The sequence below is a fragment of the Chelonia mydas genome, chromosome 21 (genome assembly GCF_015237465.2).
Source record: "Chelonia mydas isolate rCheMyd1 chromosome 21, rCheMyd1.pri.v2, whole genome shotgun sequence".
NCBI classification, from domain to species: domain Eukaryota; kingdom Metazoa; phylum Chordata; order Testudines; family Cheloniidae; genus Chelonia; species Chelonia mydas.
The window spans coordinates 15,184,973-15,211,135 of NC_051261.2; the positions used below are offsets into that span (position 1 = coordinate 15,184,973).

The 26,163-nt window shown below is 53.4% G+C and overlaps 1 protein-coding gene across 7 annotated transcripts in view; it reads left to right on the forward strand.

Moving 5' to 3' along the window:
- Positions 1-26,163, forward strand: part of NAV1 (neuron navigator 1) — a 289,263-nt gene that overhangs the window by 81,752 nt on the left and 181,348 nt on the right. For all 7 annotated transcript variants that reach the window (XM_043533526.1, XM_037884895.2, XM_043533524.1 and 4 more), the window contains exons 2-3: positions 4,154-4,971; positions 8,186-8,289. In XM_043533526.1, coding sequence (XP_043389461.1) covers positions 4,172-4,971; positions 8,186-8,289 — 904 coding nt within the window. In that variant the 5' untranslated portion in view covers positions 4,154-4,171. The remainder of the gene's footprint in view (positions 1-4,153; positions 4,972-8,185; positions 8,290-26,163) is intronic.

Here is a 26,163-nt window from a genome sequence, read left to right on the forward strand (position 1 = left end):
ATGGTAACCCTACCTTCTCTGCTTGTGTTTGAAGAATTTTGTGAATACAGAAACCAGCCCCCACGCAGGGCTGTGAGCCAAGGAGAAAGACTGCGTGGGGCTGAAGGAGCCCCGCCCCTGAAGAAGGGGAAATGGGGCAGGCACTGCAGAGGTACCCCTGGCTTGGGTGGCGGCCATGCTGTCACACCGGGTTACAAAGCGGCACCGATAGGGCCAGATCCTCTGCTGGTGTAAATAAGTATTGCTTCGTTAAAGGGAATGCAGCTGCCCGTTGAGGATCGGGCCTAGCACATGGACTGGCCCTTAGATTTCCTTAGAGCAGGGGGCTCAAATGGGAGATGGTGTGTGTGAGTCGTGGGGCTAGTCTACCCAGGGAAATGTACCGTGTGGACAGGCTTATTCTGGAGTAAGCATGTTCACACTAGATGTTATGCTGATCAGTTTCCACAAGCCCTCAGGGAGTCTGACTGGTTTAACATACACACAAAGGGGCTGGGGAAAGTGACGCTTCCCTACGCTAATTTCCTGGAGTCCAAGGCCACTGGTCTGGTCTGACCTCCTGCACGGCGCAAGCCACAGAAGTCTCCTGCACTTGTGCAGCTCCTTTTGCAGAGTGCAGGTGGGAATCACCCCATCTGGGAAGCGAGCTCGGGGCCCCGACTTCCACCTGCTCTCTCTGGTACACAAGACCTAAATTGCGAAGGGCGTTGCAGAGCCAGATCAGCCCGGCACAGTGCCTAGATACAGTGGTGACTGGCCCCCTAGAAATGCCTACAGCAGATGGCTGGAGGGCGGTGCTATGGGTCACTGGTGAAATAGACCATACGGGGCAGGTTTTCCAATGAGCTCGGCATGCTGGGGGCTGAGCTCTTCTGCAAACCTGCTTCCATGTGTGCAAGGCCCCCAAGAAAGCAGGTGGCCTTTCCTACCAATGGGAGTGTGTCTGATAGAACCCAGTGGAGCGGGCCAGTCTGGGGGTGGCAGTGAGATAGGTTAATCTGTTTGCAGTAAATCAGCTCTTGCTTTGCTTAATTCTCTGCTGAGCTAGGTGTTCAGGGCACAAGGCAGTCAGCTCCTCTTCAGGGCAGCACATGAGGACTCCAGGGGCTAAACAGCGATGGAGTTTAGGGCCAGCCGTCCTATTTTTAGGTGAATTACGGCACAGAGTGATTGACAGCTGTCTTGCAAACCTGCCTGCATGAAGGAAACCAAGAGGAGGATCTGTTCCCTGGCCTGTGCTCGGTGGAGGCTGCCTGCTCTGGGATCATGGCCCCAGGGCAAACCACAATTCAGATTAAGATACAAAACAATAACGTCACTAGGAGTTTTATTGGATTCCTGAAGCAGAGCAGGCGCTGGGAGGCAGAAAGGCTATCCCCTGTTTTTGTTCTGCGTCTGTGCCCCCAGCCTGGTTAAGGCCAAGTTTCCTATTTGGGCACTTCTTGTTAGACCCCTAAATAAGAGGCCTGATTTCTGTCTATGTAGATATTTGCTCTGTCGTTGTAGGATCCGAGCAGCTCACCGTCAATGGCTTAACCCTCACATGTCCCAGGAGGTAGGGGAGTTTTGCTCTAGGGATTATTGTGGGGCAGTTCTCTGGCCTGCGCTATACAGGGCTCAGACTAGATGATCACACTGGTCCCTTCGGGCTTTGGAATCTATGAAGCTGGTTTCACAGCCATGGAACTGCTGCACAGGGTAGGTGAAGCGATTTGCCTCGATTGGAACCCAGGTCTCTGGGGGCCCATCAGGCCTGCGTCAGAGCTGAGCTGTGCTAAACCCAACCTCTGCTGGACCCTGTGCCAGGTACAGCGGGAGTCTCCTGCCTCTGGGGCCAGGTGGCCCTGAATCAGAGATCCCAGTCAGCCTCGGGCAGCTACGTCTGAGCTTGGGGGCGGATCAGAGGCCAGTCTGCCGCTGCTGGGGTCGGACCCGCCTGCACCAGGTCCGGTTCAGTGCGTGCAGGCAACTTGGGACGTGCAGCACGCGAGATCCCCAGAACGGTCGCAAATCCTGTCTCCCGGCAGCCCTTGGAGAACCCACGCAGGGTGATACCAGCCTCTCTCTTCAGTCTGATAGGCCCAGCTGAGCGTTTCTCTGTTGCCTGCAGTTACCCAGCTGGCAGTGCCCACCCAGGTGTGCTTTAATACGCTAGTTTATGGTGGGTAGAGGCTGTTACGCATCCCGGGACACTTCGTAGAGTTCAGTGATAAATACGGGAAAGAGGAGAGAGCCTCGGAGGCAGAGACGGGGGAGAAGAGCGGGGTGTTCAGGTGAGATTTAGACAGAGATGGCCAGCGCAGGAGCTCTGGGGGGTGCAATGCTGCAGTGGAGAAAGCTCTTGTGCCCCGTCAGGGAGGAGGCTGGCACTAGCTGAGCAGAGCGAGCCTGGCTCCTGGCAGGAGACACAGGGAGCTTGGAAGCTGAGCAGAGCACTAGATCCTGGTGGCATTCACCTGCCCTGGCTGAGTGTTTACAGCTGATTTCACAGAGAGCGAGAGAGTGCTTTGCACTTAGGGCTCTTCAGATCTGTTGTTGCTTTGAACCCCAAACCGGGTCGTGACCTCAATTTCCTGTAATCTGACTAAAGTGCTGGGGGGAGCGATATGGACTCCGGGCGGCTTCTTAATGGAAACTGAATTCTTGCAATCGTTTCATCTGCCCGTTTTTCTCCAGCATATGAAAGGAATTCCTCTCGGCCACTCGAGGGCTCAGACGGTGACCTGTTCTGTGTGGCTGGGCCTCATCCCCTGCTTTCAGGGGCAAGGCACCATAGGGGACAGGTGAGAATCTCCCTGAAATGTGGCTCAAGTGAGGAGATGGAGAGGAATCGTGTAGAAATGGATAATCAGGGAAATGGCCATTGCGTTCTGGCCATTGTACTGGGGTCTTTCCCCCCCCCCCCCCCCACAGCATTGTGACAAGGGGAACCTCAAAAACAGCACTGGGTCCCAGCTCCAGGCAACAGACCTGGATCCCAGCTTTCCCGGAGGTCTGTGGGGTGTGGATGACAAAGGGAGCTTTGTTCAAACCCATCCACAAGATGGGGGCCAGCTGCAAGTTGTGAATCTGGAGTTAGACGTCTCCAGAGTTTTAGGTGGGTTTGGATCTGGGAGAGGGTTGGTGCATGAGATGCCATGTTTGCTTGCAATATATTACCCAACCTCTAGGTGTCTCTGTGCTGTGTAGTGTCCAGAGAGGGTATGGTCCATGGTGAATGAGCACAACAAAGCTGGAGCTCAAGCTGTGTGGAAGATTGTTTTTGTCTGTAGTTGTAGCTAGGACACCAGTTTAAGAAAGACAGTGATGCCATAGGCCAGAGACATGCTCTATGCTATCTCTGCTCCAAAGGTTTGGTGGAAATCACCTATAAGAATGGATCTTAAATGTTTCTGAATGAACTAACCCTCTTTTTAGTGCTTCCTGCTGATGTTTCCTGCTTCTGTCTAAGCCAGAAGCATCCCAGGTACAGCCCCTCTTGCAGTTGATTGAGATGGGCTTTTAGACCAGGGCCAGTGGTCTATCCTTGTGGGGATGGGGTAGGCAGGGCTGATGAGCGATGCTGTCACTGCCATGAGATCGGATCCAGAGGGCAGCACTGGGGGTCCTGGCAAGTTGACTGCAGGGTCCTGTGTGTCGGAGGACACCCCTGTGCTCATGAGAGAAGCAGGGCCCCTGAGCCAGCTCCCCTCGGCTGGGCCAGCTCAGGGTCCCCAAGGAGCGGTGCCCTGTCTGTGATCATGATCTCTCCGGGCTATAGCCAGGCAGACACTACAGCCTCTCCGTTGCCTGGATTCTGCAGTCAGTTCCCCAAGGTCCAAGCAGAGCTCCAAAAATACAGTCCCGGGGTAAAGGATCCGGGGTAAATGGCTGGGGCTGACGGGGACCCCATCCCCTCCAGCAGGGTGGGCTGGAGAGGGGTAGCCTATTATGCAGATCTTTAAGGGATCCTGAGGCCAAGGAAAGGATCCTGTTGCCAATGGGCAGGGTCACGGGTCTCCTCATTAGTCCAAACCCCAGCAGTTCCTCTGCTCCCCCTAGTCTGAGCATCACGCTGCCTGAGGGGCCCCTCTTGCACCCCGTCTAGGAGCATCTCCCCCATTTGCCCCCAGGCCCAGCCTTAATCTACTCTGCTTTTCTCTTCCCTCCCCAGCCCGCAGACCCTCTGACGATGAATGGGACGGCCAACGTGAACGTGACTGGCCGGAGCCATTATGCGTCTGCTATCCCAGTGCCCCGCACTATGTCCCAGAGCAAGCTGCCCCCGAGGCAGAGCAGCCTGGGGGCCCCCCCTTCCCAGCGGGCGGCATCACCACGGCCGGGGAAGGTGCCAGGCTGCATTGGCAGTCCGGCAGCCAGAGGCTCCAAGCCCAAGAGCCTTTCTAAAGCCCCCGTGGAGGCCGGGCCTGGGCCGGAGACAGCAGAGGCATCGGAGTGCAAAAGGGCCGACGGGGTGGAGTCTGGGCTCAGCCAGAGTGCTAGGACTCCAGGCAGCAGCCCCCGGGGGGGGCCAAAGGCGACAGCTCGAGCGACGGGGGCTCCGAAGAAGGCTCTGGTTCAAGGGACAGAGAGAGAGAAGGAGAGTCCAAAGCCCGGAGAGGCCTACAGCAGCCACGGCACCAAGAAGGGCTCAGGGAAGCCGAGTGGTGCTGCCGAGCTGGCCAAGACCCCTCACCTTCAGGGGAAGAGCCCGTCTCGCTTCAGCCTGTGCAGTGAGTCTGGGCTGCCTGGCGTCCCAGAAGGATCCAGTGTCAAGAGGCCCCAGAGCTGCCCGGTGAAAGGCCAGTGGGTGTCGGAAGCCCTCTGGAAAGGCAGCGGGGTGCCCAAGGCAGCCAGGGGTGAGGACAAGTCCCCGGGGATCTCACTGGGCACCAGCAGCCCCATGCAGAATAAGGAGCCGGCCATCAGCTTCTCCTCAGTCCCGCAGCAAAGTCACCCGGTCACTGCCACCGTGGCACCCTTCCACTACCGGTGAGTTCCCTGCCCAACAGTGTGCGGGGCACGGGGCTCCTCTGCGGGCAGGGGCATCTCATCTTCCCCTCCCCTGACTCTTCCCACCCCACACAAACCACGGGGCCATCTTCCCATGCCCCTCATTGGCACTGGGAGCATTTGCGGGGGTAGGGTAGGCTAACACCATGGAGCTTGGGGGGTGGCTTTCAGAGATCAACATGAGGAATGTGGGGCTCAATCTGTGCACGAGGTGGGGGCTGGGCACACTCAGTGAGCGGTTGTGGGGGGGCAGGCAAACAGGGTGAGGGGTTGGGCAAATGCAGAGGGGGGGCTGGGGTTGCTAACTGTCTAATTGCACAAACCCAAACATCCTTGCTCTGCCCTGCCACGCCCCTTGCCTGAGGCCCCACCCCCTCACTCCATCCCCCCTCCACCTGTCACTCGCTGTCCCCCACCCTCACTCACTTTTACCAGGCTGAGGCAGAGGGTTGGGGTGCGGAAGGGGGTGCGGGATCTGGGAGGGAGTTTGGATGTGGGAGGGGGCTCAGTGCTGGGGCAGGGGGCTAGGGTGCAGAAGGGGGTGAGGGGTGCAAACTCTGGGATGGAGTTTGGGTGAGGGGGGCTCAGGGCTGGGGCAGGGGGTTGGGTGTAGGAGGGAGTTTGGGTTGTGGGCTCCAGCCGGGCAGCACTTACCTCAGGCGACTCCTGAAAGCGACCGGCATGTCCGGCTCCTAGGCTCAGGGGCGGCCAGGCGGCTCTGCACCCTGCCCCTGCCTGCAGGCACCGCCCCTGCAACTCCCATTGGTCGAAGTTCCTGGCCAATGGGAGCTGTGGAGTCAGTGCCCAGGGCAGGGATGGCATGCAGAGGCTCCCTGGCTGTCCCTGTGCCTAGGAGCTAGACAGACGTGCCGACCACTTCCAGGAGCTGCGCAGAGCCAGGGCAAGCAGGGAGCCTGCCTTAGCCCTGTTGTGCTGCCAACCAGACGTTTAGGGACCTAAAATCTCCCAGGTTGGCTTCTGTAGCCACCGGGAGATCGAGGCCCATTCCGGGAGACTCCCGACCAATCCGGGAGGGTTGGCAACCCTAGGGGGGCCCAGAGTCGTGGTGGGGATTGGAGGTGGGGTGGGGGTTGGGTGCACACAGTGAGGGGGCAGGGTGGGGGTTGGGCATGTACAGTCGTGGGGCGGTTGGGCTGGGCACGGACAGTGAGGGGCCCTGGGGGGGCTGCTCCTGCTGGTCACCCCTGTCATTCTCATGCTCTGCCTGCCACAATCGTGCCTCAAGTCTTGGTGGTTGAAAGCAGGGGGGAGCAGGTCTGAAAGCAGGGGGAGCTCTGTCCTGCCCGGCTGGAGGGGAGAGAGCTGTGCTCCCGGAAGCATCCCTCCCCCACCCCCCGCCGTGGTGTCGATCCCAGCCACGCTCGCAGGAGCCATGCACCGAACTCTATCCCATAACAGCTGCACGCGAGGGACGGTCCCACAGGCTCCTGGGGGTGGGGATGGGGGCAGCGTCCAGCTGGGCAGCATCAGAGGAGCTCGCATGAGTCTTTGCGGCTGGGTCTGTCCTGTGCGGTTAAACAGCTGGATCCTTCCCACTCTTCCCAGCGGCCCACATCGTTTCAGCTCCCCATTCGATACTCCCTGCCCCCTTAGCCGGTGCAGTCAGACCTAGCCCCTAAGCACCGGAGGCCCATGCTGATGTGTCTAGCCTCTGTGGATGCAGAGAAAAGGTTGATAATGTGGCCTGCCTGTGACCCTGGCAGCAATGCCAGAGTCTGCAGGGAGCCTGAGCCAATGGCTCCGAGGGCTGTGAACTGCAGCAGGCATCTCCAAACGGTGTGAACTCCCAGGGCTCCACCAGCTTCCACGCAAGCTGGGGGCTCGGTGTGGGGAAAGCAAGAGTGCAGCATTGGGAGGGGAGAGGGCTCCCTGCCACTGCCAAGCCAAGCTGGGGGGCGAGGCCCCAGGGTGGTGCCATGGACAGCTGTCTGGGAACACAGCGATCCCCTGTGGAACAGAGAATTCCCCTGGGAAAAGCCTGCCCGGGCTGAGTGGCTGAACAAGACACTGGGGTAGGAAGTGTGGAGCAACTTGGAGCAAACCCCTGAGCCCTGTGTGATCTACCCATCCAACCGGGTGTAAATCAAGAGTAACTCCACAGGGTTTGATTCCTCTCTCACTCACTCTGGTGTAAATCAGGAGTAACCCCTGTGGAGCTAGTGGCAGTTACACTGGTCTCAGTAAGAGAAGCACCAGACCCAAGTCCTGACCTCTTTAGACCCATAAGCATCACATCACTGACCTCACGGAAGGAACGAGGTTCCGACACGTGTTTAAACACCCCCAAACCACTGGGATGGGTTCCCTAGGGAGGTGGTGGAATCTCCTTCCTTAGAGGTTTCTAAGGTCAGGCTTGACAAAGCCCTGGCTGGGATGATTTAGTTGGGGTTGAACTAAATACCTCCTGAGGTCCCTTCCAACCCTGATCTTCTAGGATTCTATGAATCCTTAGTGAGTCCCAGGCCCATTTCCAAATCCAAAGGCCATGAGGAGGGCCGGATGGGCTCCCTGCTGGCATCAGATCATAGAATCATAGAATATCAGGGTTGGAAGGGACCTCAGGAGGTCATCTAGTCCCACCCCCTGCTCAAAGCAGGACCAATCCCCCAATTTTTGCCCCAGATCCCTAAATAGCCCCCTCAAGGATTGAACTCACAACCCTGGGTTTAGCAGGCCAATGCTCAAACCTCTGAGCTATCCCTCCCCCCAGCCCTACCTCCCAGCCAGGAGAGGCAGCCTGGCAACCAGCTGTGCCCTCTGCTGCCTCCTTGACTCACCCTTTCTGTCATGGTCCCCTCCGGCTGTGGGGCCCGGATCTTCTGGCTTCCCCTGTCACTGCTACTGGAAGTGGGGCTGGTTGAGTCTGCTGCCCGGCAGCCCAACGAGGTTTCAGTCCCCAAATGGCTGGGGAACGAACCCCTACCCCAAGGGACTACGCTGCATCTCCAGGGCCCTGCTTTTCATGCATGCATGACAGTAGACCTCTTGGCCAACGCCTTGAACCAGGGATCTCCAGAGCTAAAAGCAGCAGCTGTCACAGCTTGAGCTAAACAGCCCAGACGTCCTGCTTGAGGGCTGTAACAGACTCACATCCCCTGTGGAGAGGGGGACCTGTAACACATTCACGGGGGGTCACACATGCACTGACCCTAACTCCTTTCTCCGTCTCCAGGCTGCAGGGAGACAGGGAGAAGAGTGAATTCTCCCAGGAGGAGCGCGTGTGTGAGGAACCGACCAGCCCTGCAGACGGGCCTGAGCTGGGCTTCCCAGGCTTGGGTGAGTCAAGCTATGATTCACTCCTCTGGGGATTGGGGTCGGGGGCAGCACATGGGACCTGAGCAAACAGCTCCGTCTCCGGGCGAGGGGCCTGGGAAGGAAGGAGCCAGCAGCTGTATTTTAGGGTAACGGACTGACCAATAGCGGGCTCGGCCGAATCTGGCCCTCGGCAAGGCCTGGTTGAACACTGAGGTTGCTGCACTCGGTGGCCAGGGGCAGCGGGATGCGGCTGGTCTGCTCTTGCGGCGTAATGAGAGAGACCGGGTAATTAGCTCAAAAGGAGGCAGGCCGTCAGCGCGCCATTCCCTGCGGCTGCGTGCCGGGTCTGCTGGGGCGCTCAAGGAGCGCTGGCAGCAGGCCGTGGTGGGGAGCGCTCGTCGTTGCCTGGGGATGCTACAGCAGAGCTGATGTACTCAGTGGTTTTTCTGACCCGGTCCAGATGTCAGTGGGGTTTCTACAGGGGCCTGGGGTCTAGGTCTGCCACGGGGGGAGAGGCTGCAGGGAGCCCTGCTGGGCCTTTGTGACCAGGATGGGCTGCAGCCAGGCTCCAGGGCCTGATCCTCCACCAGTGCAGAATGAATGTAAAACGCTGCCAAGCCAGCAGGGTAGCTGGTATGACCAATGCCCACGGTGCTGGGGAAGGGACAGTCCGGTCCTGAATGCCAGGGGCAGGGAGCGTTCGCACCAGTAGGCGCTCTACAGGCCATATCCATGTCCCTTGCCTCTTCAGCACCTGCTAGCGGCTGGGGGAAGATATGCAAGCCAGGTCTGACCCTGCCGCCATAGCTGTCAATGACAAAACTTGTGCTGGCCTCAGTGGGAGTTGGAACGTCACCTAGAGCCATGCTTCCTGCTTCTCTCTCATACCTGGGAAAGGCTCCTGTGATTGCTGCTGGTCTGTGCCCCTCTGCGCTCCCCACAGTGCCGCTGGATTTACTCCGGTGTAAAGCCGGACAGGAATCTGGCCCTGCAATTCCAGTGCGTCACATCAGTTCCACTCATGGTCAGCGAACTGATCAGCCCCTCCGGAGCTAGCTACCTCCTCTGCCTTTCGCTCACGTCCATTTCACTCCCGCCCTGAGTTATCACCACGCGGCCTGAGGTGGCTGCCAGACCGTTTGTCGGTGGGGAGGAGGTCTGCCCAGCCAGCCCAGGCCAGGCGGCGTATTTACCACGCCCTTTGATCGTGGGGGCAGGAAAGATGGTTTGCACTGGTTGAAATCTGCCCCAGACTTGGACCCCACCCAGTCTGAACAGGAGAGTTTGGTTCATTTTTTCAATAATGGTGCAGGGGCTCAAGGCTTCTGGGTTTCAGCCAGTGACAGCTGTGAAATGACCACTCGCTTGCCAGCCCATTTGAGCCGGCAGTGCTGGATTTCTGGGTAAACCTGAACTCGTCAGATGTGTGGCCCGATCTCAAGACCAAAGGGGTTTGGGCATGTTCAGAAAAGGATCAGAACCCTGGGGCCCTGCCCTGACCTGAACCATTTGGGGTGGAAAGGTCCAACCCTGCTGGCATAGAGTGTTTGAACATTAGGGTGGAGCGGCCTTATCTCCCAGAAGGAGGGAATAGGAATTGAGGAGATGCTGCCCCCGACCCAGGTTTGGGCCCTGAATATAAGCATGCTTTTATCTCTGGGTGCCCATCCCTTGGGAGAATCTAATCAGAAATCAGAGTCATGCTTCTGAGTTGGGCTCCCCCACTGGTCTGATCTCAGAAGCCATGTGATGTAGGGGACTGAACTCATGGCTGGAAACTGCAGGACTTCTAATCCCAGCTCTGTCACTGACCATTGTGTGACCTTGAACAAGTCACAGCTCCTCTCTGTGCCTCGGTTTACCCTTTTGCAGAATATGGGACTATGGCAGGCATTAGCAGAGGTGGCACTATTACACATATCCTCCAAGTAATTTTTCTGAATGTGCGAGTAAGTTTTTAGTGTTGGAAGAAATGCTAGTGTTATTACTTTTAGGTTGGTCAAGGTTCTGCGTACAGGGAGCTACGTGAGTGGCAGGAAACTTTTCTCTCTGTCATGGACTCTGTTTGGAGTCAATTCGTGAGGCTCCTTGGGAACTGGTCATTAGCGCTGGGCTGAGATTCCTGGAAGAAGGGATTGCTCTCCGTGCTGTTTGACCCCCTCTGTTCCAGGACTGGTGTTTGTGTGAATAAAGCAAGTCACACTTAGGAGATACTCAGACTCTGCATCACTGATCTCTCCTCTACTGGGAAGCTGACCTGTGGGGCCCCAGAACACTGCCCACTGCTCAGCTGAGGAGTGACACTGGGGTGAGAGCGGGATAGTGATGTCAGGAAGATATTATTATTTCTAATTAATAATTTCTATTATTTATTATTTTTAAGGACCCCAACTGAGGCACCATGGTGCAGAGCACTGTACAGACAAATAGTACACAGGCAGCCGCTGCCCCAGGGGGCTCACAATGCAGGATTTAGACAGTACCAAGAGAAGGAACAAACAAGACCAACCTTGCAGGGGTATGTGTGGGGTAGTATAAAGCCCGCAGTGATCTGAGACCCCGTCTCCTCCTAGCACTGCAGCTGCAGTGCAAGCAGAAGAGGCCCTCAATCTGGAATCCTTCTTGATTTAAACAGAAAGGGGAAGCTGGCAGGCTGTTTGTGAGAGCCCCTTAACTCTGCCCCTCACGTCCTCTTTTGCAAGCCATCCAGATGTGCTGGAAGGTGTTTCATTTTCCTGAGGCATGTGGGGAAGGAGTGGCTAGGCATGGAGCTTTGGAGGAGTGCATTGGTGGGCAGCTATAAGCAGCCAATGCAGGGAGAGGCAGGTTATTATGGAGCAGATATTCGATAGACTCTACTCCCAGTCGGGCCCAGAAAGAAGTGGCCAGCTTTTCAGAGGGGCTGCGAGCCCTGGGTGCTGAGTGCTGGTGAAAATCTAGCCAATCAGGTGTAAATCAGGAGTAACTCCACAGGGTTTGATTCTGGCCTTTAGCTGGGTGCCTAAACGGGCACTGAGGGAGTCTAAAAATGAGGGCCCGGTCGCAGGAGGTGAGCGCTTGGCACTGGGACCCTGCACGCACAATGGACAATGGTGCTGACGTTTATAATGCCTGGCTGAATCTTGTAAATGTGCCCAGAGCAGAGCAGTAGCATCCAGCACTCTGCAGCGTTATCTACCCAACGTGTTAAATAGCCATGATATTTCCACCAAAGGTCCGCTGAGAATATCCGTCCATCCACCCACCCACCCACCGCTCAGCATACTTTGTCTGTGCTCCTCTGTTGTTTGCAGTGTTGCTGCAGCTGTGCTGGGCCCGGGATATTAGAGAGATGAGGTGGGTGAGGTCATAAGTTTTATTGGACCAACTTCTGTCGGTGAAAGAGACGCTTTCGAGTCACACCGAGCTCTGTGTAAACTTGGAAACTCATCTCTTTCACCAAGGGAAGTTGGTCCAATAAAACGTATTACCTCACTCCCTTATCTCTCTATTTTCCTAGCTCCTTGGCTATATATCTGTCTGTCTGCCTGTCCTGCTAGCTGTTAGTATCGTCTTTGTCTATCTGCCGTTCTCTTCCTGTCTGTCCTCCTAGATCTTAGTATATTGGTCTTCCCAGCTATCCGGCAGGGTTACCTGACTGAAGTGGCCTCTGCATAGAAATGTACAGGGTGGAGGCATCGATCTGTGACCTTGTTTGCTTTCATGATAGGAACTGGGCTCCATTATACCATCAGTTCTGGGAAACTCCTTCTATCTCTCTAGGAGCCTGGTAAGGAGTGTGGCTCTTTGGCTAAAGGGACTGTGAATGGGGCCTTCGGACAGAATCTGCCTACTCTGGGTTTGTGCCCAAACTCACCCTGCTCCCTGAGACTGGCTCTGTTAACAAGGTACCTCCCACTAGCATGGCTCCAGCCTCTCTCCCCAGGTGTGGCTGATTTCCTGGAGATGCTGCCTTGGGATGCCCCAGCCCCAGGAATGAAGGGGAGTGGGGGGGTTAATGTTTCAGCAGCCCTGACTGTGCTTGGTTCCAAGAGACTCCTGCAAGGTGCTGAATGGCCTCCACATCCAATGAATCCAATCATAGAATCATAGAATATCAAGGTTGGAAGGGACCTCAGGAGGTCATTTAGTCCAACCCCCTGCTCAAAGCAGGACCAACCCCAACTAAATCATCCCAGCCAGGGCTTTGTCAAGTCTGACCTTAAAAACCTCAAAGGAAGGAGATGAGGTTTTGATGAGATGACCTTCTGGGGTCCCTTCCAACCCTGATATTCTATGATTCTATGATTCTATGATTCCACCACCTCCCTAGGTAACCCATTCCACTGCTTCACCACCCTTCTAGTGAAAAAGTTTTTCCTAATATCCAACCTAAACCTCCCCCACTGCAACTTGAGACCATTACTCCTCGTTCTGTCATCTGCTACCACTGAGAACAGTCTAGATCCATCCTCTTTGGAACCCCCTTTCAGGTAGTTGAAAGCAGCTATCAAATCCCCCCTCATTCTTCTCTTCCGCAGACTAAACAACGCAGTTCCCTCAGCCTCTCCTCATAACTCATGTGTTCCAGTTCCCTAATAATTTTTGTTGCCCTCTGCTGGACGCTTTCCAATTTTTCCACATTCTTCTTGTAGTGTGGGACCCAAAACTGGACACAGTACTCCAGATGAGGCCTCACCAATGCCAAATAGAGGGGAATGATCACGTCCCTCAATCTGCTGGCAATGCCCCTACTTATACAGCCCAAGTGCCGTTAGCCTTCTTGACAACAAGGGCACACTGTTGACTCATATCCAGCTTCTCGTCCACTGTAACCCCTAGGTCCTTTTCTGCAGAACTGCTGCCGAGCCATTCGGTCCTTAGTCTGTAGCGGTGCATGGGATTCTTCCATCCTAAGTGAAGGACTCTGCACTTGTCCTTGTTGAACCTCATCAGATTTCTTTTGGCCCAATCCTCCAATTTGTCTAGGGCCATCTGTATCCTGTCCCTACCCTCCAGCATATTTACCTCTCCTCCCAGTTTAGTGTCATCTGCAAACTTGCTGAGGGTGCAATCCACACCATCCTCCAGATCATTTATGAAGACATTGAACAAAACCGGCCCCAGGACCAACCCCTGGGGCACTCCATTTGATACCAGCTGCCAACTAGACATGGAGCCATTGATCACTACCCGTTGAACCCGACGATCTAGCCAGCTTTCTATCCACCTTATAGTCCATTCATTCAATCCATACTTCTTTAACTTGCTGGCAAGAATACTGTGGGAGACCGTATCAAAAGCATTACTAAAGTCAAGATATATCACATCCACTACTTTCCCCATATCCACAGAGCCTTCTTATCTCATCATAGAAGGCAATCAGGTTGGTCAGGCATGACTTGCCCTTGGTGAATCCATGCTGACTGTTCCTGATCACTTTCCTCTCCTCTAAGTGCTTCAGAATTGATTCCTTGAGGACCTGCTCCATGATTTTTCCAGGGACTGAGGTGAGACTGACTGGCCTGTAGTTCCCAGGATCCTCCTTCTTCCCTTTTTTAAAGATGGGCACTACATTAGCCTTTTTCCAGTCGTCCGGGACCTCCCTCGATCGCCATGAGTTTTCAAAGATAATGGCCAATGGCTCTGCAATCACATCCGCCAACTCCTTTAGCACTCTTGGATGCAATGCATCCGGCCTCATGGACTTGTGCTCTTCCAGCTTTTCTAAATAGTCCCGAACCACTTCTTTCTCCACAGAGGGCTGGTCACCTCCTCCCCATGCTGTGCTGCCCAGTGCAGTAGTCTGGGAGCTGACCTTGTTCGTGAAGACAGAGGCAAAAAAAGCATTGAGTACGTTAGCTTTTTCCACATCCTCTGTCACTAGGTTGCCTCCCCCATTCAGTAAGGGGCCCACTCTTTCCTTGACTTTCTTCTTGTTGCTAAATACCTGAAGAAACCCTTCTTGTTACTCTTAACATCTCTTGCTAGCTGCAACTCCAAGTGCGATTTGGCCTTCCTGATTTCACTCCTGCATGCCTGGAGAGGAGGGTGCTGTACAGCTGCCAGGATCGGGCTCTTACACTGAGCTTGCCCCCTGGTTATCAGCTGGACGGGTTGGACAGTGTCCAGTCAGTCCCATAACCCTGTTTCCAGCTCCAATGCAACGAGGGACAATGGGATCGGCTGAACCTTACCCCTCTTGGAAAGATGGTCCAGGGTGTTTCAGAGGAGAACTCTGCAGCTCCAAGCAAAGCCGGGCAGGTGCTGCTCCTTGGCAGGCAGAGAGCAGGGCTCTGCTCCTGACTCCCCAACTGATTCAACGTGTGACCTTGAGCAAACCGCTTTCCCTCTTCCTGCCTCAGTTTCCCCAGCTGTCACATGGGAGCCCATGATACTGATCCCTCTGTAAATCTCTGTGAGGTCCTTGGGCTCAGCATGCGCTGGGAGCAGGGAGAAGAGTGGGCGAGGGTCAGGCTGGCCGTTTCAGTTCTGGAAACCCCAAAGGAAGCATTTGGAGAGGAGCCGGGTCAGAGATAGCACTAGGCAGTGGGGGTTCTGGCAAGCGGGCTCTAGCGTTGCACTGGTCTGCTTCAGGAGCCCAGAGCTCTGAGTGCGGGTGTCGGGTGTGCTCAGGCTAGCTGGGTTGCTCTGGGCATCTCATTCATATGGACGCCTGGAGAATAGGCAAGGCCACATCTTGTGGCCAGCTAAAGCAAGGCAACCATTCTCATGGTGGCCCCTATGGACAATATAGAGACACGCTGAAGTCAAACTTGAAAGCCTCTCAGGTTCACCCGAGCGACTGGGAAGCGCCAGCCCACAACGCAGCCAGGTGGCGGCAGATTTGTCCCGTGGCCCTGGCCCGCTTTGAAGCAAGGCGCCTTACCGCTTGGTGTGAAGAACGTGAACCGTGCAAAGCCAGGAAAGCGCAGCCTGCGATGGTGGTGGATGAGCAGGCCTGGCCCGCATGTAACCGCGCTGGCGGTTCTCGCACTGGTCTGGTGCGTGAGAGACGTGAGACTCCATCATCATCCTCGCCACTTGGGCAACGAGCCTGTGCCACCACCCACGCCGCGATGGCCGCACGGCTACTTTGAGTGCGCTCGCTGGAGCGGGGCCCGCGCGTCTGCCTGCCCGCGCTGGGACCAGCTGCACTGTAGACATCCCCTTGGTAGTCAGAGGAGAGCTTGTGCTCTTCCCTATTGCAGTGGGGAAGAGCCATATACCCTGCCATGAGCGTGCCAAGATTCAGGCTAGGGCCCCACAACATCTCTTCAGTCCCTGGCTAACAACTGAGCCCCCAGCGGCGGCTTGGCCAGCCAGGTCATTGCAAGCACGGGCATTCCCCTGCCGGGTTACCCAGCACCTGCCCAGTAGCTGGTCACTTGGAGACAGGTTTCTTCCATCCCTGGACACTGAAGGTTGGATTCTCAGATGAGGAGAGTGATGGGAGGGAAAGTAGCTCTAAGCTGGCCAGCAACAAGAACAGAAACTAGAGCAACCTAAGGGCTGCTCTAAATTCTGCTGGCTGCCCCAGAGAGCACTGGGCTGACGCAGAGCACTGGAGTGCTGTGTGCTCTATCCCTCCCCACCACACCATGCACATACACTAGCCTATAGCCAAGCCGGCATGGGTGGGGTGAACGGCCAGGCTGGTGGGGTTAAGGAAGGTCCAGTCCTGCTAGCATGCAGAATGGGCCGAGGAGCAGCAGTGAAGGGAACTCCTGGAAAGCAGGTGCCATTCAGTTCCGGAATTAGCCACAGCTGGGCCAAGCACGTGAATCCACATCAGAGCCTAGAGAAAGAGGGGCCAGCTCACACAGTGTAAGAGGATTACAGCCCCATTAGGGGATTCTGCCCTAATTTGCCTGCATGGCCATGAAGCGAATGGGGGATAGTGATCGGCTCAGTGGATGCAGCCCAGACACCGCTGCAGTGGAGATTAAATACAGAGAATCACTCTTGTTTACATACGGGTACGTTTCCCCTAAGCTGGCCCTAAGAAGCTCATGCCCCATGTCTGCCTCTAGGGGCAAATCCTGAGGCTGTCATCCAGGTCAAACTCTCACTGACTTCCATGGGGCTTAGCCCAGTAAGGCCTGGGAGGGAATGCAAGAATCAGGGGGTGTGGATTTGTGAGAGAGAATGACAGGGCGTCGGATTGCCATGGATTTGTGGTATCTTATTACTCACCAATAGAGCTGGTCAAATCCTGCAAAGCCCATGTGCACAACTGGGCATTCAAGTTCTAATCAGCTGTTCAGTGCAGACAGGGCCGTGCCCCTTCCCTCTTTGCTGTCCGCAAACAGCTGTGCAAGGTGGGTTTTGTTTGGCTGCGTATCGAAGAGCCGACTGCTGTTTGGGTGCCCCTCCCCGTGGCCCCAAGGGCCCCCACTCTGTGCTCGTCAGCATTTGTTATTCTCCTGTTTAAAAAAGTGTTGCTCAGCCAATCAGGGAGCAGAAGCCATAACCTTGGGACTTAAATGGCCAAGCACCTACGGGCATGGTGCCTGCAAGCAGGGGGTGCACTTTAAGGAAAACCCCGGCACTGCTAAAGTTGCTGCTCCGTCATCAAGGAGGAGCTGGGCTGTTTGTGACTCTGGTTCCCTCCCGGTTCTGCGGCTTCTCTCTGCTGCGAGTCTCTGCAATCGCCAAGCTGCGGGTAGCTTGTTCCACGTGAAGCACCTGGCCCGCCCCATCCCTGCCTCACTCCTTACTGCTGCTGGGTGACTGACCAGCTGTGAGCTAGGACGTGTTCGCTCAGCTCCATCACTTCCTTAGTCCGACCAAGGTTGGAGGGCCTTGAGTACGTGTGACGGCCACCACCCCAGGGACTGAACCAGAGACCCCTAGAGCTAAAGTCTTGAGCTGTTACCACTCTTTTGCTCTATGCTGTAACAATTCCCATCCGCTGCAGCTCAGCCACGGGGACACCCAGAATGAACACATCCCCATGGGTCACATGGGTGCCTTTGAGGTGCCTGGCATGTGGTTCTGCCTCTGGAAACCCCACATCTACCTGGCCATTCACTTCTGGTGCATTATGTGCCACTTTCCTGCCCTCGCCCGTCTGACCCTCTGTTCCAGAAATGGCTGCTTGGCTCGGGGGATCCTCCCCTGCCCACAATGATTAGGTCACCAACATCCAGCCGATCAGGCAATGGGGCTAAAGTAACTAAGGGAGTTGTGTGGCAAGGCATAGACTTCTAACAGGCCATCAGCTGAGCCTGGGTCTCCAGTCTGGTTTCTCCAAGGACTGGGAGTGCCCTGAGTTCTGATCCTGTCTCTGCCCCTGACTGGATCTGTGACTTTGAGCAAGCTGAGTTCCCTCTGCGAGCCTCACTTTCCCCATTTGTAACACGACACCCCGCTTTATGATCTACAGCTGGGAAGCCCCATGTCAAAGTTAAGGATTGGTCCCCATTGCCCCCCTCCAGCCCTCAATTCTGCAGCTCCTCCAGAAGAATCCCAGATACTCCCTCTCATAGCATCTGGGCACCTGGTCCTGCCCCACGGACATCGCTGAGATTGGTGGCAGGACTACAGCTGACTCACCACTGCACTTGTGGGGCGGTGAGAGGCCTTTAAGGGACATGGAGCCTTTAAGGGCCGTGCCTGACAGAACATGGCTTTTAAGGCCAGAAGGGACCATTCTGGTCATCCAGTCTGACCTCCTGTATAGCACAGGCCAGAGAATTTCATCCAGCTACTTCTGCACAGAGAGAGCATGGGTTTTTAAGGCGTTGGCTTAAAGAGCCTCTCTGTGCCTCAGTTTCCCCTTCCCTTCACCTCCCTTGCCCATTTAGACTGTAAGCTCTTTGGGGCAGGTGCTGTGTCTCTGCAGGGTCTGGCCCAATGGGCTCTGGTCCTGTCCCTGCCTTTCTGCTGTCTCTCCGTCCTTATGGCCACGTGAGGCTGGGAGCCCATTGTGGGCAAATCCCAGAGCCAGCAGGGCCCAGCTGTTCCCAGCCCTCAGCCTGCCTGGGAAAATAGAAACCCCTCTCTTCCAGCTGCAGCCCATCTCCAGGTGCTAGGGAGGGTGTTAATTCACCGAGCCCGTGTGAAAATGACAGCCTCTTTCTGGGAACGGCTCCTCCTGGCCCCTCAGCCTCATGGGTGTAACGCTATCCGGCCTGGCGGAGCTCTGAGTTCGGGCTGAGAGCGCAGATTTGTCACGGGGCCTGCTCAGGAGGCAGCGGTGGCATGGGAACCGAACGAAGGGACACAGGCTCGCAATGCTGGAGCAGCTCCGACATTGACAGCAGTGCTCTCTGCCCCCAGTGGATCAGCAGACTCCTGGCTCGCCAGGGCTGTCACTCCAGTCCCACGCTCAAGCACCTAACGCCCTTAGATCTCTGCACGTCAGCAGCCCTTCTGAGCTGGGATTCGGCAATGTCCATCAGAACCGCACTCAGCTGTGGTGCTTAGAGTGAAAAATAGACCCCCCCAGATCCTGGGGCTCCTGCTGGGGGGGGGGATTTATCTTGCTGGGGTGATGTGGGGCAGTTTCTTTCCCATCACAAGCTCTCCTCACAGGTAAACTTCTCCTTGCTCTGATTTAGCACCGTGGCTGGGCCATTGCATGGGGGGGGGGGGAGGGGGAGGTTACAAACCCATTCCAGCATGGCCAAGTGGTGAGGGTGCTCAACTGGGGTATGGGAGACCTATAGCCCTGCTTTGCCTGACTCAGAGTAGGGGCTTGCACTTGGGTCAGCCAAGTTCTCTAACCACTAAGCTTTTGAAGCTGTTCTACTTGGTATAAATAATTAAATCTATTCAGTGGCTTACAGAGACACTGACTCTCTAGCCTAGTGGTTAGGGCACTCACGTGGGAGACCCAAGTTCAAGTGCCTACTCTTAACCTGGCACTGCCAGGATTTGAACCTGGGTGTTGGTGAGTGCCCTCACCGCTGGGCTTTTGGCTATACTGGGGTGGGTCGGTCTCTCTCTGGCTTTGACCAGAAATTCCATCCTGGTTCTGAGGAAACTTTCATCGAATTGGAGACATTTCTGTGAAAAGGTTCAGTTTGGACAACTCAGCATATCCCACCCCTTCCGAGCGACTCCATTTAACAATCTTCAAAAGGCAATCAGTGCAGGCGAGACCGGTGATGATGTCCTGTAGGCCATCCCCAACCATCTCCATGTCCCGTCAGCCTCCCCACCTCATACCCACCACCTCCCACACTCTGGCCCTCCACAAAATAAGGAGATTTAGGGTCAAATTTTCAGAAGTGCCTAAATGACTCATTTCCAAAGGGATCCAGATGCCTGGAGAGGCAAAGATTTTCAAAAGCCTCTAAGCAGGTTCAGTGCCTAAATCCCATTGGCTATGCTGATCCCAGTGCTTTGCTGGGAGATGGTAAAGCCCCTTAGCAAGTCACATCCTGCTGCAGCCAAGATTAAACTCCCCTTGCCAGCCCCTTTGCTGTTAAATGGAAAGAAGAATACAGCAACATTGTCTCTTTCCTCCTCTAATGACTTGATTGGATTCCAACAATCTATTATACATGCTCAAGCGCTGGGCATCGCTCGGTTTCTCCTCTGTCTTCCCCTCCTTTCAGTTTTTCTTTGAGCTCCAGGAATGACCCATTGCTAGAAGGATGCAGAGAGAGAGCAGAGAATTTAATGTTGCAAGCAAGACACAGCCAATGGGCTCCCCGTACAGCGTTATATCCGGGTTGAGGGTCACTAGGAGAAAATCACTGGTGAATTAATCTCCTCCATGCAGAAGCCACTGTGTGCAGTATTTGCTTGGCATCTTCGGCCCCTTCCAATCTGATGGTTGATTCCACGTTTACAAAGTCATTCTTCAATGAACCATTCACAGACATTTATTCCAGCTCATTGTATTTTGCAGGCTCTGTGCTGCCAGTGATACAGTGAGAGGTTGGAGGGGGGAGAGGGAGGGAAATCTAGTTACCTCATTTCTTAGAGGAATAATCGGACCCCCCCCCCCCCCCCCAAAAAAAAATCCCTTTGCAAATTGGTCTTACAAATGCTCCAGATCTCTCTGGGTTGTTATTTTATTGACCGATACTGGGATGGCTGTTGCCACGGCAGCAAGGAGCTGTCTCTGCCGTGGAGGATGGTGGGATACTCCGGGGATGTGCAGAGAATATAAAAAGAAAGGGAGAGACGAGAAAAGGGAGAGGTTCATTTAGGGAGCGTCTGAAACTTCTCTAGCTGAAATGGTTCTTTAAAGGGACAGAACTCAGTCTTAAGTCCCAATGGAAGTCCTATTACAGACCTCTCGTTTTTGAGGCACGACAGGTCCCTTCGGCGAGCTGGTCTGGACAGTGTTCATATTACAGGGCGTCAGGGGACACAGGTGCCTGTCTGACATGGACTCAGCCCATGCAGCCACATTTTCAAAGCGGGCCTCTGATTTTTGGGAGCCTCAGTTTTGGGGTGCCTCAGGTTGGGCCCCCCCAAAAAGGGAGATGTACATAATCAGCTAAAGTGATGATGGCCCATTTGCAAATGATTGACTTGAGACCTATTGGTAGCAAATTAGCAGGTGAGCATGCAAACATGGTGAAAGCAAGAAGCGGGCCTCACAGACTGGCCTTGGCTTATTTGCCTTAGCCTGGTGTGAACTACTGATGCTCCTCTTGGATGCTCTGCCAGTAAGTATCCTGCAGTACGGTTTGCAAAAGTAATAAACTTTCCAGCTAAGGAGACCACCCTACTGGACCGTCACTGCTGTGCTGAGCAATGAGGCGGGGCTGCTAGGTTTTGGGTGTGCGAGTTATAGGGGGAGTGGATTAGCGAGGTGCAAATGAGCCTGCTACACCCTGCTCTGGGATTCAAGTCTGCACAGCTGGATTTGGGGCTGTCAGCCGAGGAAGAGACAGCTCAGGTGCTGGATTTCTGGCATCAACTTTTCGCTTTCTATTCTGATTCTTTGACAATTATGGCTGCATAGGGCAGGCTCGGCTCGGGTGCAAAAGGTCCATAGCGTTTTACTAGTTTCCCCACAAGCGCCCTGGGCAGGGGGGTCCCTAAAACAGTCTCAGCAAGCCCCTTAGGCGGTGCCTTTTGTCCTAAATTCTATGACTCTGGGAATCACAAGCAGCCCAGCCTGGGTCAATCATCCTTTTCTAGTTATCCAACGAAAAAATAGTCCCAAAACAAATGCACTAGTCCTGGGTTAGGCCTACTCCTTCAGCAGGGCTCTGACAGTCTGCAAAAGTCCTGGGCTATCCCTATTCAGGGAGCAAAGAATAGGCGGTCTGTTCTCCTCTGGGTCAGCCAACAACTGATCTGGCCCTCCATTATCTGACAGAGAGTGCAGGTGTAGCGGGGAGGGGCTGAGTCAGCCACAACAGCTTGGTCACCCTCGCCGGCTTGGTGCAGAGTTGGGTACCCCATCCCAGCAGCTGATTGTTAGTTTGTGTCTAGCCCATTGATACAGCGGCTGCCACAGACAATCAATATAGATAAAGTGCCTGGCTGTGTGAAGCTGCTAATTAAGGGATATGGGCGCCCCAAATTAATGGGAATTGGGCATCCAAATCCCCTAGGCATCTGACAGTCTCATCCTAGAGTCAACCAAAAAGTGTTGCAGCTAATGGGGGGAAATTCTGTCTTAGACCTTGTCCTGACAGATAATGAGGGGCTCATCACAGACCTGAACGTTAATGGTAGCTCAGGTTTCAGAGGAGCAGCCGTGTCAGTCTGTATCCGCAGAAAGAACAGGAGGACTTGTGGCACCTTAGAGACTGACACATTTATTTGAGCATCAGCCTTTGTGAGCTACAGCTCATTTCATCGGATGCATGCAGTGGAAAATACAGTGGGAGGATTTACATACACAGAGAACATGAAACAATGGGTGTTACCATACACGCTGTAAGGAGAGTGATCAGGTAAGGTGAGTTATTACCAGCAGGAGAGCGGGGGGGGAGGAGGGGGACCTTTTGTAGTGATAATCAAGGTGGGCCCTTTCCAGCAGTTGACAAGAATGTGTGACGAACGGGGATGGGGGGTGGGGAGGAATAAACATGGGGAAATAGTTTTACTTTGTGTAATGACCCATCCACTCCCAGTCTTTATTATTTTTCCCCCATGTTTATTCCCCCTCCCCCCGCACTGTTCCTCACACTTTCTTGTTAACTGCTGGAAATGGCCCACCTTGATTATCACTACAAAAGGGTCCGTTCCCCGCCCTCCCCCCAGCTCTCCTGCTGGTAATAGCTCACCTTACCTGATCACTCTCGTTACAGTGTGTATGGTAACACCCATTGTTTCATGTTCTCTGTGTATATAAATCTCCCCACTATATTTTCCACTGCATGCATCCGATGAAGTGAGCTGTAGCTCACGAAAGCTTATGCTCAAATAAATTTGTTAGTCTCTAAGGTGCCACAAGTCCTCCTTTTCTTTTTAATGGTAGCTTAGTTACAAGTGATCATGACTTGATCACATTTATCATGTGCAAGCAGAATAAAGTCCAGACTGGTAATCTATTTATCTATCTATCTATAGATATATATACACACCCGGTGCTTTAATAGGGACAATTTCACAGAGCTGAAAACAATTATGAGTCAAATCAGCTAAAAGGAAGAATATAACCAGAAGAATGTGAATGATCATTGGGACTCATTTCAAAACCAGATGCCCAAAAAAGCCCACAATTATAGGATTAATCCCATAACCTAGGAAGCAGGCTGTGCTAGTTAAAAAAAAACAACTTGGTTGGTTTAGAGGGGAATTGAAGGCAGCTAAATACATATATAAATATATAATATATATAATATATAATATATATAAAACAAATTGAAGAAGAGTGAAGTTGACAGTAATTAATATAAATCAGAAGTTAGGAATTGTAGAAAATTGATAAGGGAAGCCAGGGGGCACCTGGCAAAATCTATGGACAGCAGTGTTGAGAACAAAAAGAATCCTGACAGTGTTATTGGTCCATTACTAGATGGTAAATGATTACTAAATGGTAGAATGATCAATAATAGTGCAGAAAGGGTGTTCAATAAATATTTCTGTTCTGTTTGGGGAAAAACAGGTAATGTGGTCTCATCATGTGATGATAACACTCCTTCCATTCCACTAGTATCTCTGGAGGATGTTAAACAGAAGCTACTGAAGACAGACATTTTAAAATTAGCAGATCCAGATAATTTGCATCCAAGAGTTTAAAAAGAGTTGGCTGAGGAACTCATTGGACAGTTAATGTTGATTTTCAGTAAGTCTTGCAGCACTGGAGAAGTTCCAGAAGGCTGAAAGAAATTTAACTGTGTTCTAATTTTTAAAAGGATAGATGGGATGACCCAGGTAATAGTAGTTCTGTCAGCCTGACATCGATCCAGGGCAAGATAATGGAGTGGTTAATGTGGGACTCAATTAATAATGAACTAAAGGAGGATAATATAATTAATGCAAATCAATGTGAGTTTATGAAAAACAGATCATGTCAAACTAACTTGATATCTTTTTTGATGAGATTACAAGTTTGGTTGATAAAGGTAATAGTGTTGATGTAATATGCTTAGATTTCTGTAAGATCTATGACTTGGTAGTGCACAACATTTTGATTAAAAAGGTAGAACAATATAACATTAAATGGATTAAAAACTGGGTAACGGGTAGGTTTCAACATGTAACTGGAAATGGGGACTCGTCATCAAGTAGATGTGTTTCCAGTGGGGTCCTACAGGGGTCAGTTCTTGGCCCTTTGCTATTTAACATCTTTATCGATGACCTGGAAGAAAACTCAAAATCATTATTTATAAAGTTTGCAGATGACACAAAAATTGGGGGAGTGTTAAATAATGAAGAGGACAGGTCACTGATTCAGAGTGATCTGGATCGCTTGGTAAATTGGGTGCAAACAAGCAATATATGTTTTATTATGGCCAAATGTCAGTGTATACCTCTAGGACCAAAGAACACAGGCCGTACTTTCAGGATGGGAGACTCTACCCTGGGAAGCAGTGACTCGGAAACAGATTTGGGGGTGATGGTGGATAATCAGCTGAACAGGAGCTCCCAGTGTGATGCTGTGACCAAAAGAGCAAATGCCACCCTGGGATGCACAGGAATCTCAAGTAGGAGCAGAGAAGTTATTTTACCTATTTGGCACTGGTGTGACCATTGCTGGAAGGCTGTGTCCGTTTCTGGTGCCCACAATTCAAGGAGGATGTTGATAAAGTGGAGAAGGTTCAGAGGAGAGCCATGACAATGATTAAAGAATTAGAAAACCTGCCTTTTAGTGATAGACTCCAGGAGCTCAATCTATTTAGCATAACTAAGAGAATGCAAAGGGGTGACTTGATCACAGTTTATAAGTATCTACAGAGGGAGCAAATATTCAATAATGGGCTCCTCAGTCTAACAGAGGAAGGTCTAACACGATCCAATGGCTGGAAGTTGAAGCAAGACAAATTCAGACTGGAAATAAGGTGTAAATTGTTAACAGGGAGGGTAATTAACCACTGGAACAATTTACCAAGGGTCGTGGTGGATTCTCCATCACTGGCAATTTTTAAATCAAAACAAGATGTGTTTTCTAAAAGCTCTGCTCTAGGAATGATTCTGGGGAAGTTCTGTGGCCTGTGTCATACAGGAGGTCAGCCTGGATGATCACAGTGGTCCCTTCTGCCCCTAGAATCTATGAGCCAGACCAGAGGCCTGGGACAGAGCCAACCCAGAAACTAGCACTAAGGCTGAGGCACGGCCCAGATCCTCTTGGCCTCGCTCATTAAAGTAACTTCCTTGGATGGGCAGCTAAGGGAGGTGGAAGAGACTTGCCCAACGCCACCCAGTGAGCCAGTGCCAGGATGAGAACTCAGGTCCTGACTCCCAGGCCTGTGCTCCAATCCCTAGGAGACATTGCTTCCCCAAGGAGATCTGCTCCCCAACTTGTCTCAGTCCCTGTTTCCTGTGATTCCCAGTGTCTAAGGGCCTGATCTTCCCATCACAGGGAGTTTTGCCTAAGAAGGGACTGCAGAATTGGGTCCCAAGGAGCTTTGGTCTGTCTGCAGGAGTTTTCTCTGCTTTTCCAAGTCTCCTCCCTCTCCCTTATCTCTATAGCATAGTAATGTGCCCTAATGCAATATATTTCGTTGGTTGCCATGGAATCCTGTGTGAGGTCACCACATAGAATTAATTCCCCCCTCCTAAAGGAAGGGTAATTAACAAAAAATGATGATAACCAGAACCCACTTCCCCCTTTGCCCTTAATTCCCTTGGAATATTAGAGATGGGCAGACAGATTCACGCAGACCCACCTTCCACAGGGGTGTCAGAGGCTGCTGGAGTCTTGTGAGTCTGGCCCTTGCTTTGGCCTGCCTGCTGCCAGGATTTTGCCTTCGATCCCAGAGATGCCACACCTGCACCCGCAGCTCTCAGGGTCCAGTGTGGCACTGCAGTGATAGGGATCTGATCCAGTTGGAGTCGTTCCATTGACTTCAATGCGCTTTGGCTCTGATCGGAGGTGCCCGTCTTCAGCTGGCGCGCTGCTTTCACGTCCCCTGAGCAGGTGCCCGCAGGTAGCCATGTGGGGGCGGGGGAGCTGGACGTGCTGTCTGGAGCTCTGAGGCCGGCTGAGTCACTCTCAAACACGTGGTATGGCAGCTAGCGCGGGAGACTGGGCAGGCAGGACTCCTGGGTTCTCTTTCTGACTCTTCCACCTACTCTAACTGTGTAAGTTGGAGCAAGTTGTGTCACCTCCTTTCCCCCATGCCACAAAATGGGTTTAACAATCCCCACCTTCCAGACAGTGGGGTCAGGACTCTGAGACCTGGAGAGAGCTGCTGGGGGACTCCTGAGGACAGGGCAGCAGGTAGGACCAGTGCAGAGATGGTGACAGGCAGGCACTAAGCATGGTCCCTGGGGAGGTGAGCCTGCCCCTCATGGGGCGTACCTACAGGGTCAGGCAGATTGGGCAGC